The sequence below is a fragment of the Mobula birostris genome, chromosome 21, assembly GCF_030028105.1.
Source record: "Mobula birostris isolate sMobBir1 chromosome 21, sMobBir1.hap1, whole genome shotgun sequence".
Lineage (NCBI taxonomy): Eukaryota > Metazoa > Chordata > Chondrichthyes > Myliobatiformes > Myliobatidae > Mobula > Mobula birostris.
The window spans coordinates 55,718,427-55,738,248 of NC_092390.1; the positions used below are offsets into that span (position 1 = coordinate 55,718,427).

At 43.4% G+C, this 19,822-nt stretch overlaps 1 protein-coding gene across 2 annotated transcripts in view; it reads right to left on the reverse strand.

The window, feature by feature from the left end:
* inpp5f (inositol polyphosphate-5-phosphatase F) overlaps positions 1-19,822 on the reverse strand; it is a 267,473-nt gene that overhangs the window by 71,271 nt on the left and 176,380 nt on the right. For both annotated transcript variants that reach the window (XM_072239523.1, XM_072239522.1), the window contains 2 exons: positions 16,210-16,377; positions 13,332-13,388 (listed from right to left, as the gene is read on the reverse strand). In XM_072239523.1, the coding sequence (XP_072095624.1) occupies positions 13,332-13,388; positions 16,210-16,377 (225 nt within the window). The remainder of the gene's footprint in view (positions 1-13,331; positions 13,389-16,209; positions 16,378-19,822) is intronic.

Here is a 19,822-nt window from a genome sequence, read left to right on the forward strand (position 1 = left end):
AAGGTCGACAGAAAGGCCAGCACTGTGATACACCGTGAAAATAAATAAAACTACTTGAGGGACTCAGCGGATCACGCAGCATCTGTAAAGGTAGAGAGTTCATCGACATTTCTGGTCAAGATCTTGCATCAGTATACAATCTCGATCATTGCTCAGACATGTAGGTCTTTTCCGGAGTTTGCTCAGTATCACACACACACACAATCATACAGTGCCTATATAAAGTATTCACGCCCCCCCCCCCACCCTATTGGAAGTTTTCATGTTTTATGTCTGTAGAGATCTGGGAGTCCGAGGCCAGGGCCAGTGACAAGCTATAAAAGAACTCTCAGAGGGAGCCGAGTGAAGAGTCACTGGTTTTGGATGAAGAGGAGTGACAGCAGCTGGGCCCTAAAATGACCCATGGGTGGCCAGATGTGAAGGGACACCAGGTCGCACTGTTTAGCCTTCTGGAGATGTAGCAGGCTTAAAGTGACAAAACATCTAAGGGGGGAGGGTCTACACCTGATGACCCCAGGGAAGCATCTGACGCCCACCAAGCTCCACCTCAGGATCTCCAAGCTGTGACACAAGTTAGGATCTGCTTATCAAAGGGATTGAAACATCTAGTCCCACGAGCTCAAACTGATAATGCGAGGCTGTGGCAATGCTACCAGTGGCACCAGACTGGATTATGGATTGAGGTTAATGGTTTTTGGGCTTGTTGTTATTGAATTTACTCCCACAGTTTAATGGTACTATGATTTTATTTTTTTTTTAATTTAATTTTTATTTGGATAAGGAATTCACAAATATCATGTACTTTTTCACACATACAACCTTTTCCATTTTTTTATATGTTTCCATTTTATATTTCCATTTTTTATTTATACATTCTTAAGTACACATTGAGATGATATAAAAGGAAATTACACACTTAAATAGATAATTATGTACTGTGGTAATTCTATTAGGCTAAGTAATGGTATTAGTTGTTAAGAAAAATGGTAATAATAGTTTCCATATAACTCTTCTGGACCATTTCCACTGGTCCAAAATGTTGTATATAAGCCTATGTAACAACCATTGTAGGTGTTTATATCCTAATTTGTTCATGCTTGTTCCTGCCCGCAGACATAATTATCCAATCCCTATGTACGTATTTACTTAATTTTTCCATTTTTTATCCCTTTCCCAAATCTTTCCCTTTACTTGTGTTAATTCTCTATTTTCCAAAAGTAAACAAAAAAAAAGACATTTAGACTAGGGGTACTTACGTTAGCAACATTACTGTGTTGATGAGAAGAGCAGTATAAATCATTAGGAAAGTCATCTAAAGTCTGCTCGCACTGGGGTTATATATACAATCCATTTATTCCAGATTTGATAAAATTTTTCTTTTTGAATTCTCAGGGAATAAGTCAACTTTTCCATTTTAAATATTTCCAAGATAATTTCGTGCCCATCTTCTAATGTAGGTGGTATTGGATTTAGCCACTTTCTAGTGATTGATTTCTTACTTGCCGCTAAGAGGGCCTGCAGCAACTTTATATCTTCCTTCTGTTCAAGAAACAATACATGCCCCAAATACAGCATCTCAAAGTTCAGAGGTATCTGGGACCTAAGTACCTTAACTAATGTTCTATGGATACCTTCCCAATATAGACTTAATTTAGGGCAATCCCAGAAAATATGAAAATGATTTGCCTCCTTGGAGCTGCACCTTCTCCAACACGTCACGTTTGTATCTTTATATTTTTCCTGATATGGGGTCTTGAAGTATCTTATAATGTTTTTCCAACAATGTTCTCTCCAAGTCAAAGAATTAGTTGAGGACCATTGAAAGCTGCAGATTTTCCCCCAAGCCTCCTCTGAAAGTACCAACCCCGCTTCTTTCTCCCACTTCTCTTTAATATACAGTGTATTTACATTTTTAGCATGGGAGAGTGCATTATATAATTGAGAAACTGATTTACTAGGTATTGAACTGCAAGCCGAATTCAGAATCTTGAAAAATTCTAATTCTACTGTTGATAGGTCTGTATATCTACAACTCTGGTTAACATAGTTTCGTACTTGAAGGTACCTAAAAAAGTCATTATGTTCTAGGCCATGTTTGTCCTGCACGATTTGGAAACTTTGTAATACTCTTTTATCTATAAATGAGAGGTAGGTTGTAAGACCTTTCTTTATCCATAACTCAAATCTTTTATCTCCTCTGTTGGGAAGGAATTCGGTATCATATGCACACCATCTAAAGAGTTTTAACATGTTATTAATTCCACATGAATTAACCACCTTCTGCCATACTTTTAATGTAAGATTTATCCAACTGTTTTTAAATTCTTCCAACTGGGTCATCAATCCTTTGTCAGCTATTGAGGCCTGTAGAGGAAAACTGTCAACTAATCCAAATTGTATTTCCTTCCATCTAGCCTTATATTCCCTATTACACCAATATAACAGAGGGGTTATCTGTGAGGCATAAAAATAATTTCTCAGGCGAGGAAGAACCATACCTCCTCCTTCCTTCCCTAACAGTAAGGTGTTATATCGAATTCTAGGTTTCTTTCCTTGCCAAATGAAGCAGGAAATCCATTTGTCCCATTCCCTGAATTGATTATCATCCACCTCCACCGGTAAAGTACGGAAAAGATACAATAACCGAGGAAGAATATTCATTTTTATAGTACTTATCCTTGAATTTAAACTTAAAAAGGGGATAAGATTCCATATATGCATATCTGCTTTTATCTCTGAGATTAATGGCCCATAATTTACCTGTGACAGTGTTGAAAGATCCTTCGGCAGGGTTATTCCTAAATATTTTATTGATTTAGCTTCCCACTTAAAATCGTATGTATCCTGCAATTTTTTGGATGGTGTATAATTTAGGGACATAACCTGCATTTTCTTTACATTTATTTTATAACCTGATATTTTCCCAAAGTCATCCAACAGTGAAAACAATCCTATAAATGATTTTTCTGGTTCACTCAGATAGACCAAAACATCATCTGCGAATAACGCCACTTTCTGTTCAATCCCTGCCACCTTGATACCTTTTACGATTTCACTCTGTCTTATTAGTTGGGCAAGCGGTTCAATTTATAGCGCAAAAAGGAGAGGAGAAATTGGGCATCCCTGTCTAGTGCCTCTCTCTAAGATGAAGGAGTCAGAGAGGTCCCCATTTATCTTAATTCGGGCTGTAGGGCTGTCATATAGAGTCTGAATTACTTTAATAAACTTTTCTTGAAAGCCGAATCTTCCTAACACTCTGTATAGGAATGCCCAACTAACCGAATCAAAAGCTTTCTCAGCGTCCAATCCTACTACCATTGTCTCTGTCTCGTTCTTATTAACCTGTTCTAATATGTGCAGAGTTCTCCTTATGTTGTCCTGTGTTTGTCTTTGTTGAATAAATCCAGTCTGGTCTAAGTGGATTAGGCCAGGTAAAAGCTTTTCCAATCTGCGCGCTAATATAGATGTAAATAGTTTGTAATCTAAATTAAGAACACTAATTGGCCAATAATTGCCACATTCTAGTTTATCTTTACCCTCTTTAGGAATAACTGAAATAATTGCTTCTCTCCAGGAAGGTGGAGTTTCTCCTCTCTGCAAGATCCAATTAAAGGTGTTAAGTAGTAATGGGGCTAACTGTGTCTTCAGGGACTTGTACCACTCTGAGGTAAACCCATCAGAACCCGGGGACTTTCCAGCCTTTAACCTAGAGATGGCCACGTTCAGTTCTTTGACAGTTACTGGTTCTAATAAACTTTCATTTTGTAAATCTGTAAGTTTAGGTAGATCTAAAAAATTCAATACACTGTCTATATAGGGCTCATTGGGGGCCTGGGGTTGGGAGTACAGCTCTCGATAATATGTTTCAAAACTCTCTTGAATTTTCCCTATTGCACTCTCCACAAGCTTTGTCTTTGGATTCTTTATTTTATGAATTGTATTGTCTGCTTGTTGTTTTCGTAATTTATATGCTAATAATCTAGCTGATTTACCTCCTACTTCATAATTCTTTTGTCTCAGGTAAAGAAAATTTCTTTGAGTTTCCAACGTATAAATATCGTCAATTTCACTTTGCAACTTCCTAATTTCCTGTTTTCGATTTGAATTACTTTTGTTGCTATCTACAACTTGAAGTTGTTTTAATTTTCCTTGAAGGTCTGCTAATTTTTGTGCATTGATTTTTTTCATGTGAGTGGTAATGGAAATAATTTTCCCTCTCAGTACAGCTTTCAATGTATCCCATAAGATCACTGGTGATGTTTCTCCCGTGTCATTAAGGTCTAGATAGTCTTTGATTTCTCCCCTTAATCTCTCCATTACTTTCGGGTTATTGAGTATATGTGAGTTTAGCCTCCATAGTGTTTTCCTCATTTTCCTTTCCAGGAGTAGAGACATAGAGACTGGGCTATGATCCGACAGATCAATTGTTGCAATATTACAGTTTTTTATCCTGAGTCTATCTGTATTAAAGATAAAGAAATAGTCTATCCTTGAATAGGCTGAATGAGGGAAAGAGTAATGTGTATAATCTTTACTAGTAGGGTGTAATTCCCTCCAGACATCTATAATTCCCAATTCCTCCATCAATGAATTCACTTTCCGAGTCAGAGGTTTATTCTTGAAGAATCTAATACAGGATTTAATCTAATATTAAAATCCCCTCCACAAATTACTACCCCTTGAGAACTGACCATTAGGTCAAAAATGTGTCTATAAAATGACCATTCACAACCTGGAGGAGCATAAACATTCAGCAATGTTATTTCTGTACCTTCTATTCTTCCTGTGATTTTTATAAACCGTCCTTCTTTGTCTTTAGTCTCTGAAATATGTTCATAATTAAGAGTACTTGATATTAAAGTAGCTACCCCTCTTTTGTGACTCAAGTTATATGATGAATAAAATACATGCTTAAAGCCCATTCTTTTTAATTTTCCATGTTCAGATTGGCTCATATGTGTTTCCTGAAGGAAAGCTATTTGTGCCCTCTCTTTTTTCAACTTAGACATAATCTTATTTCTTTTAATTGGATTCAAAACCCCATTAACATTATAGGAAATTATTTTTACCAATTCAGTTTGCATTTTTCTCTAGTAGAAAAAAAAACACTCTCCTTTTCTAACCAAACAGTAAGCAATCCCTTCTCAACAGTAAACCAAGACATATAACCACACCCTAGACATTTTTGAACGTGTAACATTTGAAAACTTTTCCCGACTTCCCACAGTGAGGCCTGAGCACCGACCCGCCTCAGTTCAGAGGGATAACCTCTATCTTCACCCTGTGTTAGAGGGCCCTCAGCAGTTTGAATAATCATAGAGAATTTTCTCCTATTTATGTCTCGACCAAATTGCTATCATTCAAGTTATTCCGCCTAGTTTATTTTCAGGTACCAGTTTTCATTTTACCTTCAAGTCCGATTTACTCTTTTCAGTCATTTCTCTTGATTAATCTGTATTCTCTGTACATTCGCGTCTGAATATTTGCAGCTTTTCCTTGTAGTTTGACACTCTGGTTCGAGTGAAGCGTCCTCGCCACACTGGCTGCCACGACTTCTGCGAATCCTCTCCAGTAGCGACTCTGGTTGGGTGATAATTTTAATAGGTAGTCCCCGGTCCGCCAGGTCCGATGTTGCCTCCTCCACCGTAGCGTAAGTTTTTGTCCCTTTGTCGTAAAAGAATCTCAGCCGAGCTGGATACAGGGTCTGGAATCTGATGTTGTTTTCCTTCAGGACTCTCCGTGTTTCCGTATATTCCTTCCGTCTGGCAAGAATCCCTGGTGCGTAGTCGTGGTCTAAACTGATTTTACAGTTGCTCCACATGAAACCTTTCTTTTGCCATGCCCGTTTAAGCACCTCTTCCTTCGTTCTGTAACTGAGAAATCTGACCAGAATCGATCTGGGCTGGGCGCCTGCCGGAGGCTGTGGTGCCAACGCGCGGTGAGCCCTTTCTATCTGTAGGTCTTTTGCGGCCGGTATATCAAGGTTCTCTCTAAGCAGCTTCTCTATGAAGGGAATCATCAATCCGGGTTTACCTTCGGTTCCTTCGGGAACTCCGTAAATCCTCAAATTTTCCCTTCTTGAGCGGCCTTCTTGATCTATTAGTTTCCACTGGAGCTGGTCTTGTAGCTTCAGCATTTCTGCTATCACTTCCTCAGCGCTTTGTAGCTTCTCTTCAATTCCAACAATCCTCACTTTGGCTTCATCTATCTGCGAGTTAGTTTTTACTATTTCTCCTTTAATATCTTCCAGCTGTTTGCTGTTATCTTGTCGGAACTCGCGAATCTCTCCGAGAATCAAAGACAGAGTCACCGATTCCCCCTCATTATCTCCGTCCTGGCTTGCCGTGGGGGAGCTAGGCCCGTCGCCTTGCTGCGTCTCTTTATGTTTATCAGCCTTCGGAGTGGACTTTTTAATCTTGTTCTTAGACATCATCCTTGCCCCTTTTATTAATATAGTTATGCAATATTAAGTATTTGTCTAAATTCGATTTTGGGGCAGTTTACCTTCTTTTTTGTCGAGAGACCTTTTTCTTACGCCGCTATTCCCTTGATGACCCGGAAGTCCCCCTGTACTATGATTTTAATTTGCAATATTGCTGTAAGAAATCTGATACAATTAACCTTTTAATTCTGGTTTTGTTTTCATTAACCACCCCAATCTGCTGTCAAGATAATTGAATTGCAGTCACGCTTGTAACATGAAACACAGCAGCAACTTAGTGCAGAGGTAGTTAAGTGGCTTTGCAGCAATAACCTCGCACTCCATGTCAGTAAGACCAAAGAACTGATTGTGGTCTTCAGAAGAGTGTAGGATAAGGGAACACACACCAGTCCTCATCAAGGGATCAGAAGTGGAAAGGGTGAGCTGTTTCAAGTTCTTGGGTGTCAACATCACTGAGGATCTATCCTGAGCCCAACATATCATTGCAGTTACAAAGAAGACACAGCAGCAGCTATATCTCATTAGGAGTTTGAGGAGATTTGGTATGTCACCAAAGGGACTCACAAATTTCTACAGATGTATCTCAGAGAGCATTCTAATTGGCTGCATCACCATCTGGTATTGGGGTGGGTGGGGGCCCTGCACAGGATTAAAATAAGCCGCAGAAAGTTGTCAACTCAATCAGCTCCACCATGAGCACCAGCCTCCCCAGCATCTGGGACACTCTTTAAGAAGGGAAGAAGGCAAAAGAAAGGAAATTACAGGCCAGTTAGCCTAACCTCAGTGGTTGGGAAAGTGCTGGAATCCATTGTGAAGGATCAGGTTCCCAGGTACTTGGAGACTAATGACAAAGTAAGTCAAAGTTAGTATGGTTTCTGTAAAGGGAAATCTTGCCCAACAAATCTGTTAGAGTTCTTCAAGGAAGTAACAAGCACGGTGGACAAAGGAGAGGCAGTGGATGTAACTTACTTGGATTTTCAGAAACCATTTGATAAGGTGCCACACATGAGGCTGCTTAACAAGAAGTTACAGGAAAGCTACTGGGATGGATAGAGGAATGGCTGACAGGCAGGAGGCAGCAAGTGGGAATAAAAGGGGCCTTTTCTGTTTGGCTGCTGGTGACTAGTGGTGTTCCTCAAAGGTCAGTACTGGGGCCATTGTTTTTTACGTTATTTGCCAATGATTTGGTTAATAGAATTGATGGCTTTGTGGCAAAGTTTGTACATGATATGAAGATAGGTGGAGGGGCAGGTAGTGCTGAGGAAGCAATGCGATTGCAGCAGAACTTGGACAAATTAGAAGAATGGGCAAGAAAGTGGCAGATGGAATATAGTTTTGGGAAATGCATTATAATGCATTTTGGTAAAAGGAACAATAGTGCGGACTGCTATCTAAGTGGGGAGAAGCTTCAAACATCAGAGGTGCAGAAGTACTTAGGAGTCTTCGTGCAAGACTCCCAGAAGGTTAATTTACAGCTTGAGTCCATGGTAAAGTCCGTGGCTTTATTGGTAAGAAATGATATTAAATCATTAGAAAGAGGTGATATAGGATCGGAAGGTGCAGAATCTTTATGGGTTGAGCTAAGGAATAGCAGGGGTAAAAGGACCCTGGTGGCAGTTATTTATAGGCCTCCAAACAGCTGCAGGGATGTGGACTACAAATTACAACTGGAAATAGAAAAGGCTTGTCAGAAGGGCAGTGTTATGATAATTGTGGGGGGATTTTAACATGCGAGTAGATTGGAAAAATCAGGTCAGCACTGGATCTCAAGAGAGAGAATTTGTAGAATGTCTGCGAGATGACTTTTTAGAACAACTTGTTGTTGAGCCCACTAGGGGATTGGCTGTACTGGATTGGGTATTGTGTAATGAACCGGAAGTGATTGGAGAGATTGAGGTGAAAGTACCCTTAGGAGGCATGATTGAGTTCACTGTGAAATTAGAAAAAGAGAAGCCAAAATCTGATGTGTCGGTGTTTCAGTGGAGTAAAGGAAACTACAGTGGCATGAGAGAGGAACTGGCCAAAGGTGACTGGAAAGAGACACTGGTGGGAAAGACGGCAGAGGAGCAATGGCTGGAGTTTATGCGAGAAATGAGGAATGTGCAAGACAGGTATATTCCAAAAAAGAAGAAATTTTTGAGTGGAAAAAGGATGCAATCGTGGTTGACAAGAGAAGTCAAAGCCAAAGTTAAAGCTAAGGAGAGGGCATACAAGGAAGCAAAAATTAGTGGGAAGACAGAGGATTGGGAAGTCTTTAAAACCTTACAAAAGGAAACCAAGAAGGTCATTAAGAGAGAAAAGATTAACTATGAAAGGAAACTAGCAAATAATATCAAAGAGGATACTAAAAGCTTTTTCAAGTATATAAAGAGTAAAAGACAGGTGAGAGTAAATATAGGACCGATAGAAAATGATACTGGAGAAATTGTAATGGGAGATGAGGAGATGGCAGAGGAACTGAACAAGTATTTTGCATCAGTCTTCACTGAGGAAGACAGCAGGATACCGGACACTCAAGGGTGGCAGGGAAGAGAAGTGTGCGCAGTCACAACTACGATAGAGAAAGTACTCAGGAAGCTGAATAGGCTAAAGGTCGATAAATCTCCTGGACCAGATGGAATGCACCCTCGTGTTCTGAAGGAAGTAGCTGTGGAGATTGCAGAGGCATTAGCGATGATCTTTCAAAAGTCGATAGATTCTGGCATGGTTCCGGAAGACTGGAAGATTGCAAATGTTACTCCGCTATTTAAGAAGCGGGCAAGGAAGTAAAAAGAAAATTATAGAATTGTTAGCTTGACGTCGGTGGTTGGGAAGTTGTTGGAGTCGATTGTCAAGGATGAGGTTACAGAGTACCTGGAGGCATATGACAAGATAGGCAGAACTCAGCATGGATTCCTTAAAGGAAAATCCTGCCTGACAAACCTATTACAATTTCTTGAGGAAATTACCGGTAGGCTAGACAAGGGAGGCGCAGTGGATGTTGTATATTTGGATTTTCAGAAGGCCTTTGACAAGGTGCCACACATGAGGCTGCTTAACAAGATAAGAGCCCATGGAATTACAGGAAAGTTACATACGTGGATAGAGCGTTGGCTGATTGGCAGGAAACAGAGAGTGGGAATAAAGGGATCCTATTCTGGTTGGCTGCCAGTTACCAGTGGTGTTCCACAGGGATCAGTGTTGGGGCCGCTTCTTTTTACATTGTACATCAACGATTTGGATTATGGAATAGATGGCTTTGTGGCTAAGTTTGCTGACGATACGAAGATAGGTGGAGGGGCTGGTAGTGCTGAGGAAACGGAGAGTCTGCAGAGAGACTTGGATAGATTGGAAGAATGGGCAGAGAAGTGGCAAATGAAGTACAATGTTGGAAAGTGTATGGTTATGCACTTTGGCAGAAAAAATAAACCAGCAGACTATTATTTAAATGGGGAAAGAATTCAAAGTTCTGAGATGCAACGGGACTTGGGAGTCCTCGTACAGGATTCCCTTAAAGTTAACCTCCAGGTTGAGTCGGTAGTGAAGAAGGCGAATGCATTGGCATTCATTTCTAGAGGAATAGAGTACAGGAGCAGGGATGTGATGTTGAGGCTCTATAAGGCGCTGGTGAGACCTCACTTGGAGTACTGTGGGCAGTTTTGGTCTCCTTATTTAAAAAAGGATGTGCTGACGTTGGAGAGGGTACAGAGAAGATTCACTAGAATGATTCCGGGAATGAGAGGGTTAACATATGAGGAACGTTTGTCCGCTCTTGGACTGTATTCCTTCGAGTTTAGAAGAACGAGGGGCGACCTCATAGAAACATTTTGAATGTTAAAAGGCATGGACAGAGTGGATGTGGCAAAGTTGTTTCCCATGATGGGGGAGTCTAGTACGAGAGGGCATGACTTCAGGATTGAAGGGCGCCCTCTCAGAACAGAAATGCGAAAAAAATTTTTTAGTCAGAGGGTGGTGAATCTATGGAATTTGTTGCCACAGGCAGCAGTGGAGGCCAAGTCATTGGGTGTATTTAAGGCAGAGATTGATAGGTATCTGAGTAGTCAGGACATCAAAGGTTATGGTGAGAAGGCGAGGTAGTGGGACTAAATAGGATAAAATGGATCAGCTCATGATAAAATGGCGGAGCAGACTCGATGGGCCGAATGGCCTACTTCTGCTCCTTTGTCTTATGGTCTTATGGTCTAAAGAAGGCAAATGCAACATTAGTATTTATTTCAAGGGGAATAGAATATAAAAGCAAGGAGATAATCCTGAGCCTTCACAGGACACTAGTCAGGCCGCACCTAGAGTATTGTCAACAGTTTTGGGCCCCATATTTCAAGAAAGGATTTGTTGTCATTGTTGGTTGATGAGGATGATTCCGGGAATGAAGGGGTTAACACATGAGGAACATTTGGCAGCTTTGGGCCTGTACTCACTGGAATTTAGAAATATTCGTGGGTGATCTCATTGAAACCTACTGAACATTAAAAGGACTAGATCGGGCGGATGTGGAGAGGATGTTTCCTGTGGTGGGTGTATCCAGAACTAGAGGCCACAGCCTCAAAATTGAGGGATGACCCTTTAGTACAGAGGTAAGGAAAATTTTCTTTATCCAGAGAGCAGCAAATCTGTGGATTACTTGGCAACAGACTGTGGTGGAGGCCAAGTCAGTGCACATATTTAAGGCAGAAGTTGATTGTTTTCTGATTGGTCAGGGCATCAAAAGATATGGCAAGAAAGCAAATGTATGGGGTTGAGTGAGATCCAGGATCAGCCGTGATGGAATGGCAGAGCAGACTCGATGGGCTGAATGGCCTAATTCTGCTCCTATGTCTTATGGTCTAATGGACACCTTTAAGGAGCAATGCCTCAAAAAGGCTGCATCCATCACTGAGGGCCCCGACCACCCAGGACATGCCTTGTTCTCATTGCTTCCATCAGAAGGGAGGTACAGGAGTCCGAAGGAACAGTTTCTTCCCCTCTGCCAACAGATTTCTGAATGGACATTGAATCCATGAACACCACCTCACTATTTTTTTGCAGTACTTATTAATTTATCATATGCACATACATACATATACAGTGCCTATCAAAAGTATTAACCCTCCCCCCAATGGAAGTTTTCATGTTTTATGTCTGTAGAGATCTGTTTTCACTTTGACACAAAAGTCTTTTTCTGTTGATCAGTGTCAAAAAGGCCAAATTAAATCCGCTTTGATTCAATGTTGGAAAGCTATAAAACATGAAAACTTCTGCACGGTATTTAAATCTGATGAGAGGAAAGGACGTTGGGAATGGGTGGAGCACTGCAGGAGAGGTGCGGCAGAGGAGGAGTGCCGGGGCAGGAAGTCGGGAAGTTTGGAGGGGGGGGTGGTGGTAGTGACCCAAGTACAGACACACCCAGCCCTGAGACACCAGGCAAGTTCATTTGATTCCAAACAACTGGTTTATTGACCATTACAGAATGTCTCTCTGATACTTCCCACTCCCTCGTCTCTCCCTTCCCCTTTCCCCAATCATGATTCCTCTTTCCCTGCCCCCTTCCCACTCTCAGTCCACAATAGAGACCCGTATCAGAATCAGATTTATCATCACTCACATTCCAGTGATAGTAAACCTGATTTTGATATGTTGTGAAATTTGTTTTTTTCCCTGCGACAGCAGTACAATGCAATACATAAAATTACTACAGTACTGTGCAAACATTTCAGGCACCCTCGCTATGCATATGCACCTAAGACTTGTGCACAGTGCTGTACATTAATGAGCTCTGGATTTGACTGGTCTTATCACAACCTAACCAGAGCATCAGCAAAAAGTTTCTTCATAACGTGGCACTGCAGTGTTGATAAGGAAGAGAAGTATGATAGAGTGTTATCAAGGTGGATCGGTTTAGTCTTTTGCAAAATGGATGCAAATGTACAAATTTATTATCAGGGCTGGGAGGATAATAAAGTGACCTTTGTTCCATCTATCTGGATCATTACTGCATGTTAATTTTGAGTGCTGGCAGCTTTCTTTAACCCCAAAAGACTTTAGCTCCATCAATTTCGTCAGATTGTGGAGCAGTTTATTCAAATTTGGCTGCTACCAAAATTCATCTCCACTTTACATCTGCCACATAATGTACAAGATATGGTCTTAAGAAATGGGTCCACAAGATGTCCAATCCAAGAACAGACTTGTGTGAACCAAGGCTGTTTCACCCAAAACAGTCCGGGCACCAGAGTTCATCAGAAGCACACAGAAAGGCAGTATAAAAATTGGACTGCTTCACCTCTAACCTCCAGGAGGATCACAACCTTGTTATGGTTTGGAGGTTTGCGCACCGCAATGACGTGGTGATATGTTGTTCACAGTCAGGGCTTTATGCTTTGGCTCTTGGTAGGATCACCCAAGCCAAAAAGGTCAAAGAGTAGAGGGCAGATTAGGAGTGGTCCACTGGCCCTCCAGGTTTGGGGGGGGGGGGGGGGAGTCCATCTCAGTACTAACAACAGGGCTAGGACTGGTCAAAACGAAATTGTTACAGAAACAGCAACGAAGGATCCTCCTACATCTGAGTGCAATGGTATTCCTGAGTCTCCATCTGCAGCTTGCATGACTGACAGTAGGGAACACTGAGAGGAAGCTACTGGCATGATGAAGGAACACTGCCAGAGATGGAGGACATTCATTGCTGCCCTAAATGCCAGCAGAGTAACAAGCAGTAATTCACCTCTAAAAGCACTCAGTCCCATCAAGTTCCTCCTGTCCCGGCTTGTGGCAGACTCTTCATGTCCCACAATAGCTTTTTCAGCCACCCCGTAAAACAGAACTCTAAGCAGATCATTCTTCAACATAAGGAACTGCCGATAATGAGACAGTGAAGTAAACAGTGTTTTGTTTCAACATTAATGTTGTTACTTACATTTAACTGGATCAGATCATCCATCATGTATTTATTCCAGAAAAATCTATCGTCAACCTGTGAGAAAAGAAAGACATTCACAAGTAGCAACATACCATTATCACTATTGATTCTCTGCATCTGCCTTTCGATTACAACCCTTTCCATTGCTGTGTCCTACATGGATTGACTTGTTGCGATTGTATGATAATGTAATGGGTGACAGATGGCACATATTGTTCACAATAAATATAATTCACAAACACCAGAGTTTTTTTTAAAATTGAACTCTGAACTCCCAATGCCCTGAGCAGTATTAACATTGTGTTACTGTAGTTACTGTGGTTCACTTTAAGCGACGGTGTCTGATGCAATGATATCAATGTAAGGTGACTGCTTTTGGTTTGCTCGTAATGGAAGTTAAGCACATAAAACAGCTTTGGCATGTTTTATTGACAAAATCCTACACTTTCATTTGACCCAGTGAGAGCTTCCTTAACAAGTAACTACTGTACAACACGAGGAATTCTGCAGATGCTGGAAATTCAAGCAACACACATCAAAGTTGCTGGTGAACGCAGCAGGCCAGGCAGCATCTGTAGGAAGAGGTACAGTCGACGTTTCGGGCCGAGACCCTTCGTCAGGACTAACTGAAGGAAGAGCTTACTAGACCCTTCTACTGTACAAGACCCTTCTGTGTACTCCAGTGACTAATGCAATGTATCAAGATCTGGGACATAAAAGATACCTTCAAGGTTAAGCAACACCCCAGGCTGAAATGGAATAGAGAACAAGAGCTGAGGTGCAGACAGACGTGGATTGAAGTTAATCCCAAATGTGGAAAGAGAAATGGAAATAGGTAGGAAAAGAAGGAATAAACACAAGATACTCTGCAGGTGCTGGAAATCCAAAGCATCAAATATTACTAATTTTAACTATTTTTAATATTTAATATTTATAATCCAGGGAGTGTGCAGCGCAGAATCAAATATCGCTGTGATGATTGTACGTTCTAGTACCAATTGTTTGGTGACAATAAAGTATAAAGTATCACACACAAAGTGCTGGAGGAACTCAGCAGGTCAGGCAGCATCTATGGAAATATATAAAGCGCTGACGTTTCTTCGGGACCAGAAAGGAAGGAGGAAGATGCCAGACTGAAAAGGAGGGGTGAAGGGGAAGGACTACGAGAAGGTGATAGGTGAAGCCAAGTTGGTGGGAAAGGTGAAGGGCCGAGAGAAGAGGAGAGTGAATCATGGGAGAAAAAGAAGGCGGCAGGGCACCAGGTGATAGGCAGGTGAGAAGAGGTGAGAGGTGAGAGGTCAGAGTGGGGAAATGAAGAGGAGGGAACTTTTACTGGAAGGAGAAAGCGATGTTCATGCCATCAGGTCTGGAGGCTACCTAGACGGAATATGAAGCGCTGCACCTCCACCCTAAGAGTGGCCTCATCGTGGCGAAAGAGGAGACCACATGGACCGACATGTTGGAACAGCAATGGGGATAGGAATTAAAATGGTTGTTCACTGGGAAATTGTAACTTTTGACTTATAGAGTGAAGGTGCCTGACAAGCAGCCCCCTAATTTGTGAGGGTCTCACCAATGTAGAGGAGCGCCAGATACAACAGACTCGCACATGAAATGTTGCCTCGCCTGCAAGTACTGTTTGGGGCCCAGAATGGAGATGAGGGAGGAGGTGTAGCATTTCTGTTGCTTATAGGGATATCTTCTGGGAGGGAGATTAGTGGGGAGGGACAAATAGGCAAGAGATCCCTGTGGAAAGTGGAAAGTGGAGAGTGGACGTCTGATGTCCTGGAAAAGAAAGCCTCATTCCAGGAATAGATACAGCAAAGACAAAGGAACTGAGAAAAGAGAATAGCATTTTTACAAGAGACAGGGTGGGAATTGGTAAGTTTATAAAAAATGTAGGGAGACAGTTTGTCTCCAGAGATGAAGACAGAGGGATTGAGAAAGAGGAGAGAGGTGTCAGAAAGTGAATTAAATTTCAGTCCATGGGTCAGACAGCTGAAGGAAAGTCAAGTGAAGGCAAATAGAGTGAATCACGGAGCCAGATAGAAACATGCTGAACGTGGGTGGGGTAAGTAAAGCAGACAGCTTAAAGTTAAGACCAACCAACAGTTTGGCTTACACTGTTTAGTACTTGCTTACTCCAAGAATTATTTTTAATCCCCATTTTAGCTTACAGCAGGCTAAACAGCCATACATCATCATCATTACGTGCTGTGTTGTATTCTGTGGGTGATCACTGTCTCATGACCATTATTGTTCTTGGTTAATTTTTTCTACAGAAGTGGTTTGACATTGCCTTCTTCTGGGCAGTGTCTTTACAAGGCGGGTGACTCCAGCCATTATTAATACTCTTCAGAGATTGTTTCCCTGATGTCAGTGCTCGTATAACCAGGACTTGTGATATGCACCAGCCGCTCGTACGACCATCCACCACCTGCTCCCATGGCTTCACGTGACCCTGATTGGGGGAGGGGCTAAGCTACACCTTGCCCAAGGGGCACCTGCAGGCTAGTGGCCTTACACCTCCTTTGGGTAGAGACACATCTCCACACTGCCATCCTATGTTTTGCTATAAAGCCGTCAACTGTGCTCACGAGTGAAGAGACAACTGCCAGATTTCTGTTTCATGGACCACCTACTGAGAGAGTTAGAAAATGCCAGGCACCATGAGTATGGTGAACAGTCCTGGGGCTTGGGTTGAAGCCTTCTGCATTAGAAGGCCCCTCCACTCTTCATAATAGCTGCCTTGTATGAAATGATGAGGGAATGTGACAGGTGAGGAGGCGGAAAACACACTATAATTTCAGACGGTCTTCAGTCTGATCTGGTCTGCCTGACACCTGGAGCAGCTATATCTGAGGGAAACCCTTACCCTTTGCCACAACGATGCTTCTTTCTTCTCTGATGCACTCTGCCTCTGTATCGAATTTGTAAGGTCATAGCTCTGGCTGTAATAAAATGAATCAGAATCCACGAACATCTTGATGAGCTCTTCCAGCAACCTTCGTTCCAAACGTTCCTTTTCTTTGTTTTCCTTGGCCTGCAAACAGAAACCAGATGATTAAATAGACAGGGCAGGGGAATCAAAGCACATGTCACGCTCTCCAGGTACAACTTTTACACATCTTTTCCATCCACACCCAGCACACCAAGCATTAAACCAAGTCTCCTCAGAGCAGCCAACATAGAGGGAATCCATCCAAGGTCAACACAGACATCCACAGTGACCACAGATACATTTCCCCAATACTCGATAGCGATGTCTGCCTCACAGAGAAGACTTTATAAAATATATGTTTTATGCAAGGCATAACATTTTTAGGACTCAAAACAGAATACCCAGTAGATTCCAGTTAATTGGAGCAACTGCTTATTTGGGACAACTCAAATAACAAAAACTAATAGAGGTGATATCTGGGATTTCCTGAGTCTATCTGGAACACACTGTCGCTTAATTGGGACTGGATACTGCTGCCGAACGGTTTCTAACTTGAGTCAGTCACTTGCACCTGTGTGGCCATTAGAAACTACACTGTACTTAGAGCAAACGGTTTTGAAAATAGTGCCAGTTGCATGTGTTTGTGTTCAGAAAGCAGAGGTGTATGCCACTGACATTGATAGTTGGTGAGAAATAAGCAGTAAGACAATTCAGAACCGTTTTGCTCACTGCAGTTTGAAGCATTCAGGCTTGGAAATGCCAAAACGGCTGGAAGTGAAAATGAAACAAATTTGCTACTTCAACAAAAAAGGAGGGAGGGAGGGGGAGCAGGAGGGGGAGGGCAAGGGAGAGAACAGTTCTTCAGGAACCCCTTCAAAAACGCTCGATAGAAGTTGGGAGGATACGAGAGCCGGAAGCTGGAGGAGCTGGAGCAGCACACTAGGGGCCAGCAGAGTGATCCAGCAAGGAAAACTTACCTTGGATCACCACGGTATGTTCCACGTCCTGCTCCTCCAACCGTCCAGTTTAACACCTCCCTCTCCAAAGCTCAGTGGTCAGAGACGTCATCAAAAAGGCAAGGTTAGCTTTAGCGCCAGGTCCGAAGAGAGTTCCGTACGATCTTTATAAAAACTGCCCTTGTGTGCTAAAGATCCTGTGGAACGGAATGAGAGCTGTCTGGAAAAACTAGTGCATCTCATCAGAGTGGCAAAGAGCTGTGGCAGTGTTCGTCCCCAAAGAACAGAACTCCAGCTCAGGAGCATCGCACTGCTGAACGTCGAGGAGAAAATCTTCTTCCCTGTTGTGGCTAAGAGGATGACCAGCTCGCTCATGGAGACCAACTGCCAGAATGCAGGAGTTCCAGGCTTCCCGGGACGTGTGGAGCATGCATCATTGATATGGGACCAGATCCAATGAGCCAAGCGTGAGGAAGGTGACCTACACGTCCAGTGGCTGGATCTTGCGAATGCTAAATGATCTGTGCCTCACCAGCTCATCAACTTTGGGATGGAGTTCTTTTACGTTCCCGATGGCATTGGAGGCCTGGCTTCTGACTACTTCAGTGACCTCCAGATGGGCTTCTCTTTTCAAGACTTTACAACGGGGTGGCAGCAGCTCGAAACAGGCATCACAATGGGGTGTACCATCTCTCCCGTCCTGTTTGTGGCACCCTTTAAGATCATCCTTATTGGGGCAAGGCTGGTGGTCAGAGGGATAAAGCTACAGTCAGGACAGAGGCCTCCTCCACTGAGAAGCTACATGGATGACACCACAAGCACCCTTCAGATAACCGCACACACAAGAAGGCTGCTGAAGAGGCTGGATCAGCTAGCGACATGGGAAAGGATGAAGATAAAGCCCTCCAAATTGCGAAGCCTATCCCTCTGAAAATGGGTCAGAAGTGACAACATCACCTTTGCTGAAGGGGGTGAGCAAATCCCATCATTGGCCAGGCAGCCCATCCAAAGCCTTGTGAGGCAGTATATCACAGAGCTCTCTGTGAGGCAGCTGGGAAAGTAGCACAGAAACAGCTCACAGGGGGCCTGGCCAGAATCGATCAGTGCCAACTACCCGGAAAGTATAACGTGTTGTGCTATCAGTTCATACTGTACCAAAGAATGATGTGGCACCTGAAAATGTGAAAAATTCCCTCATCAACAGCCAGTAGAGTGGACAGGATAGCCAAATTGTACGTCGGGAAATGGCTGGGGCTGTCTCGGTGTTTCTCAGACACTGGTCTCTTTGAGAAGAACATGTTACAGCTGCCACTGAGATACATCAGCCTGGGGTACAAGAAGGAGAAAATCCGACCGGTCGTTGAGCTGAGGGAGTCCATGATTCGCTGGTGAGGAGTGCCAATGCCTCAGTCCATACTAGCCATAAATGGAGAGCCCAAGCTGAAGGAGACTAGGCTATCAGTAGGCTGCAGCACCAAGAGGTTGTTGGCAGAGTCCAGGCGAGACATGCTGGACATGCAGGACTTGGCTGGGCGGCGGTGGGAGGGGGAGGCAACACGTTCCTGGTCCAAAGCCACGAAGAAAGAGAGGATAGCAATGGTAGTGGAGGAGGAGGAGTGGGTGAAGGCAGTGGCACACGGCTGCCAGGGAAGATAAACAACGTGGGAGAGCACCATCAACAGATCATTCAGCTGGTCAGACCTGTGGAAGGTCCCACAAGCCAAACTCAGCTTCCTCATCCGGGCAACCTATGACACCTTGCCCTGCCTCCGAAATCTTCACCAGTAGTTCAGCAGTGAGGATCGTTGCCCCATGTGACACCACCAAAGCCAACCTCCAACACATCCTGGCAGGATGCAAGATCGCGCAGTCCCAAGGGCGCTACAGATGATGGCACAACCAGGTCCTAAAGAAGCTGGTGGAGATCCCAGAGACCTGCAGACAGGATGCGAGAAGCAGCCCTTCCCCAGTGGGATGACAACTCATCCCATTTGTTAAGGCTGGTAAGAGCGATGATACACCCACCCAAGAGCTCCTTTATGACTCCCCTCTACAGGCAAGAGTGGAACATGAGGGTAGATCTCAGCAGACAGCTGCAATTTCCCTGAAGAAATCACCACCTCATCTCTCCACCCCGACATAGTACTGTGGTCCATGACCACCAAGACAGTCCTCCTCACTGAGTTAACCGTCCCACGGGAGGAAGGAGTGGAGGCTGCCCATGAGCGGAAGAGGCTGAGCTACTCAGACCTGGCAGCTGACTGGAGGACCGTCGCCTACCCTGTGGAGGTAGGTCTGCTCATCGACGACAAGGTTACTCCGTGATGTGGCAGTGACTGGAGCAAGGCTCGGAAGGGCCACCAGAGAGATGGCTGAAGAGGGAGAAAAGGGCAGCTTTTGACTGTGGCTGAGGCGGAAGGACAGAAATTGGGGGACCAATTAACTCCATTCAGAGCTGCCGGGGGGGGGGGGGGGGGGAAGACAGGGAGACGTCTCTGCCACTGCTCCACCACCAGGAGATGTACCAGGGCTAAGGAATTGAAACGTCAATGAGTGGTGGCCCCTGGATACTGACTCTGCAGCTGACCGAA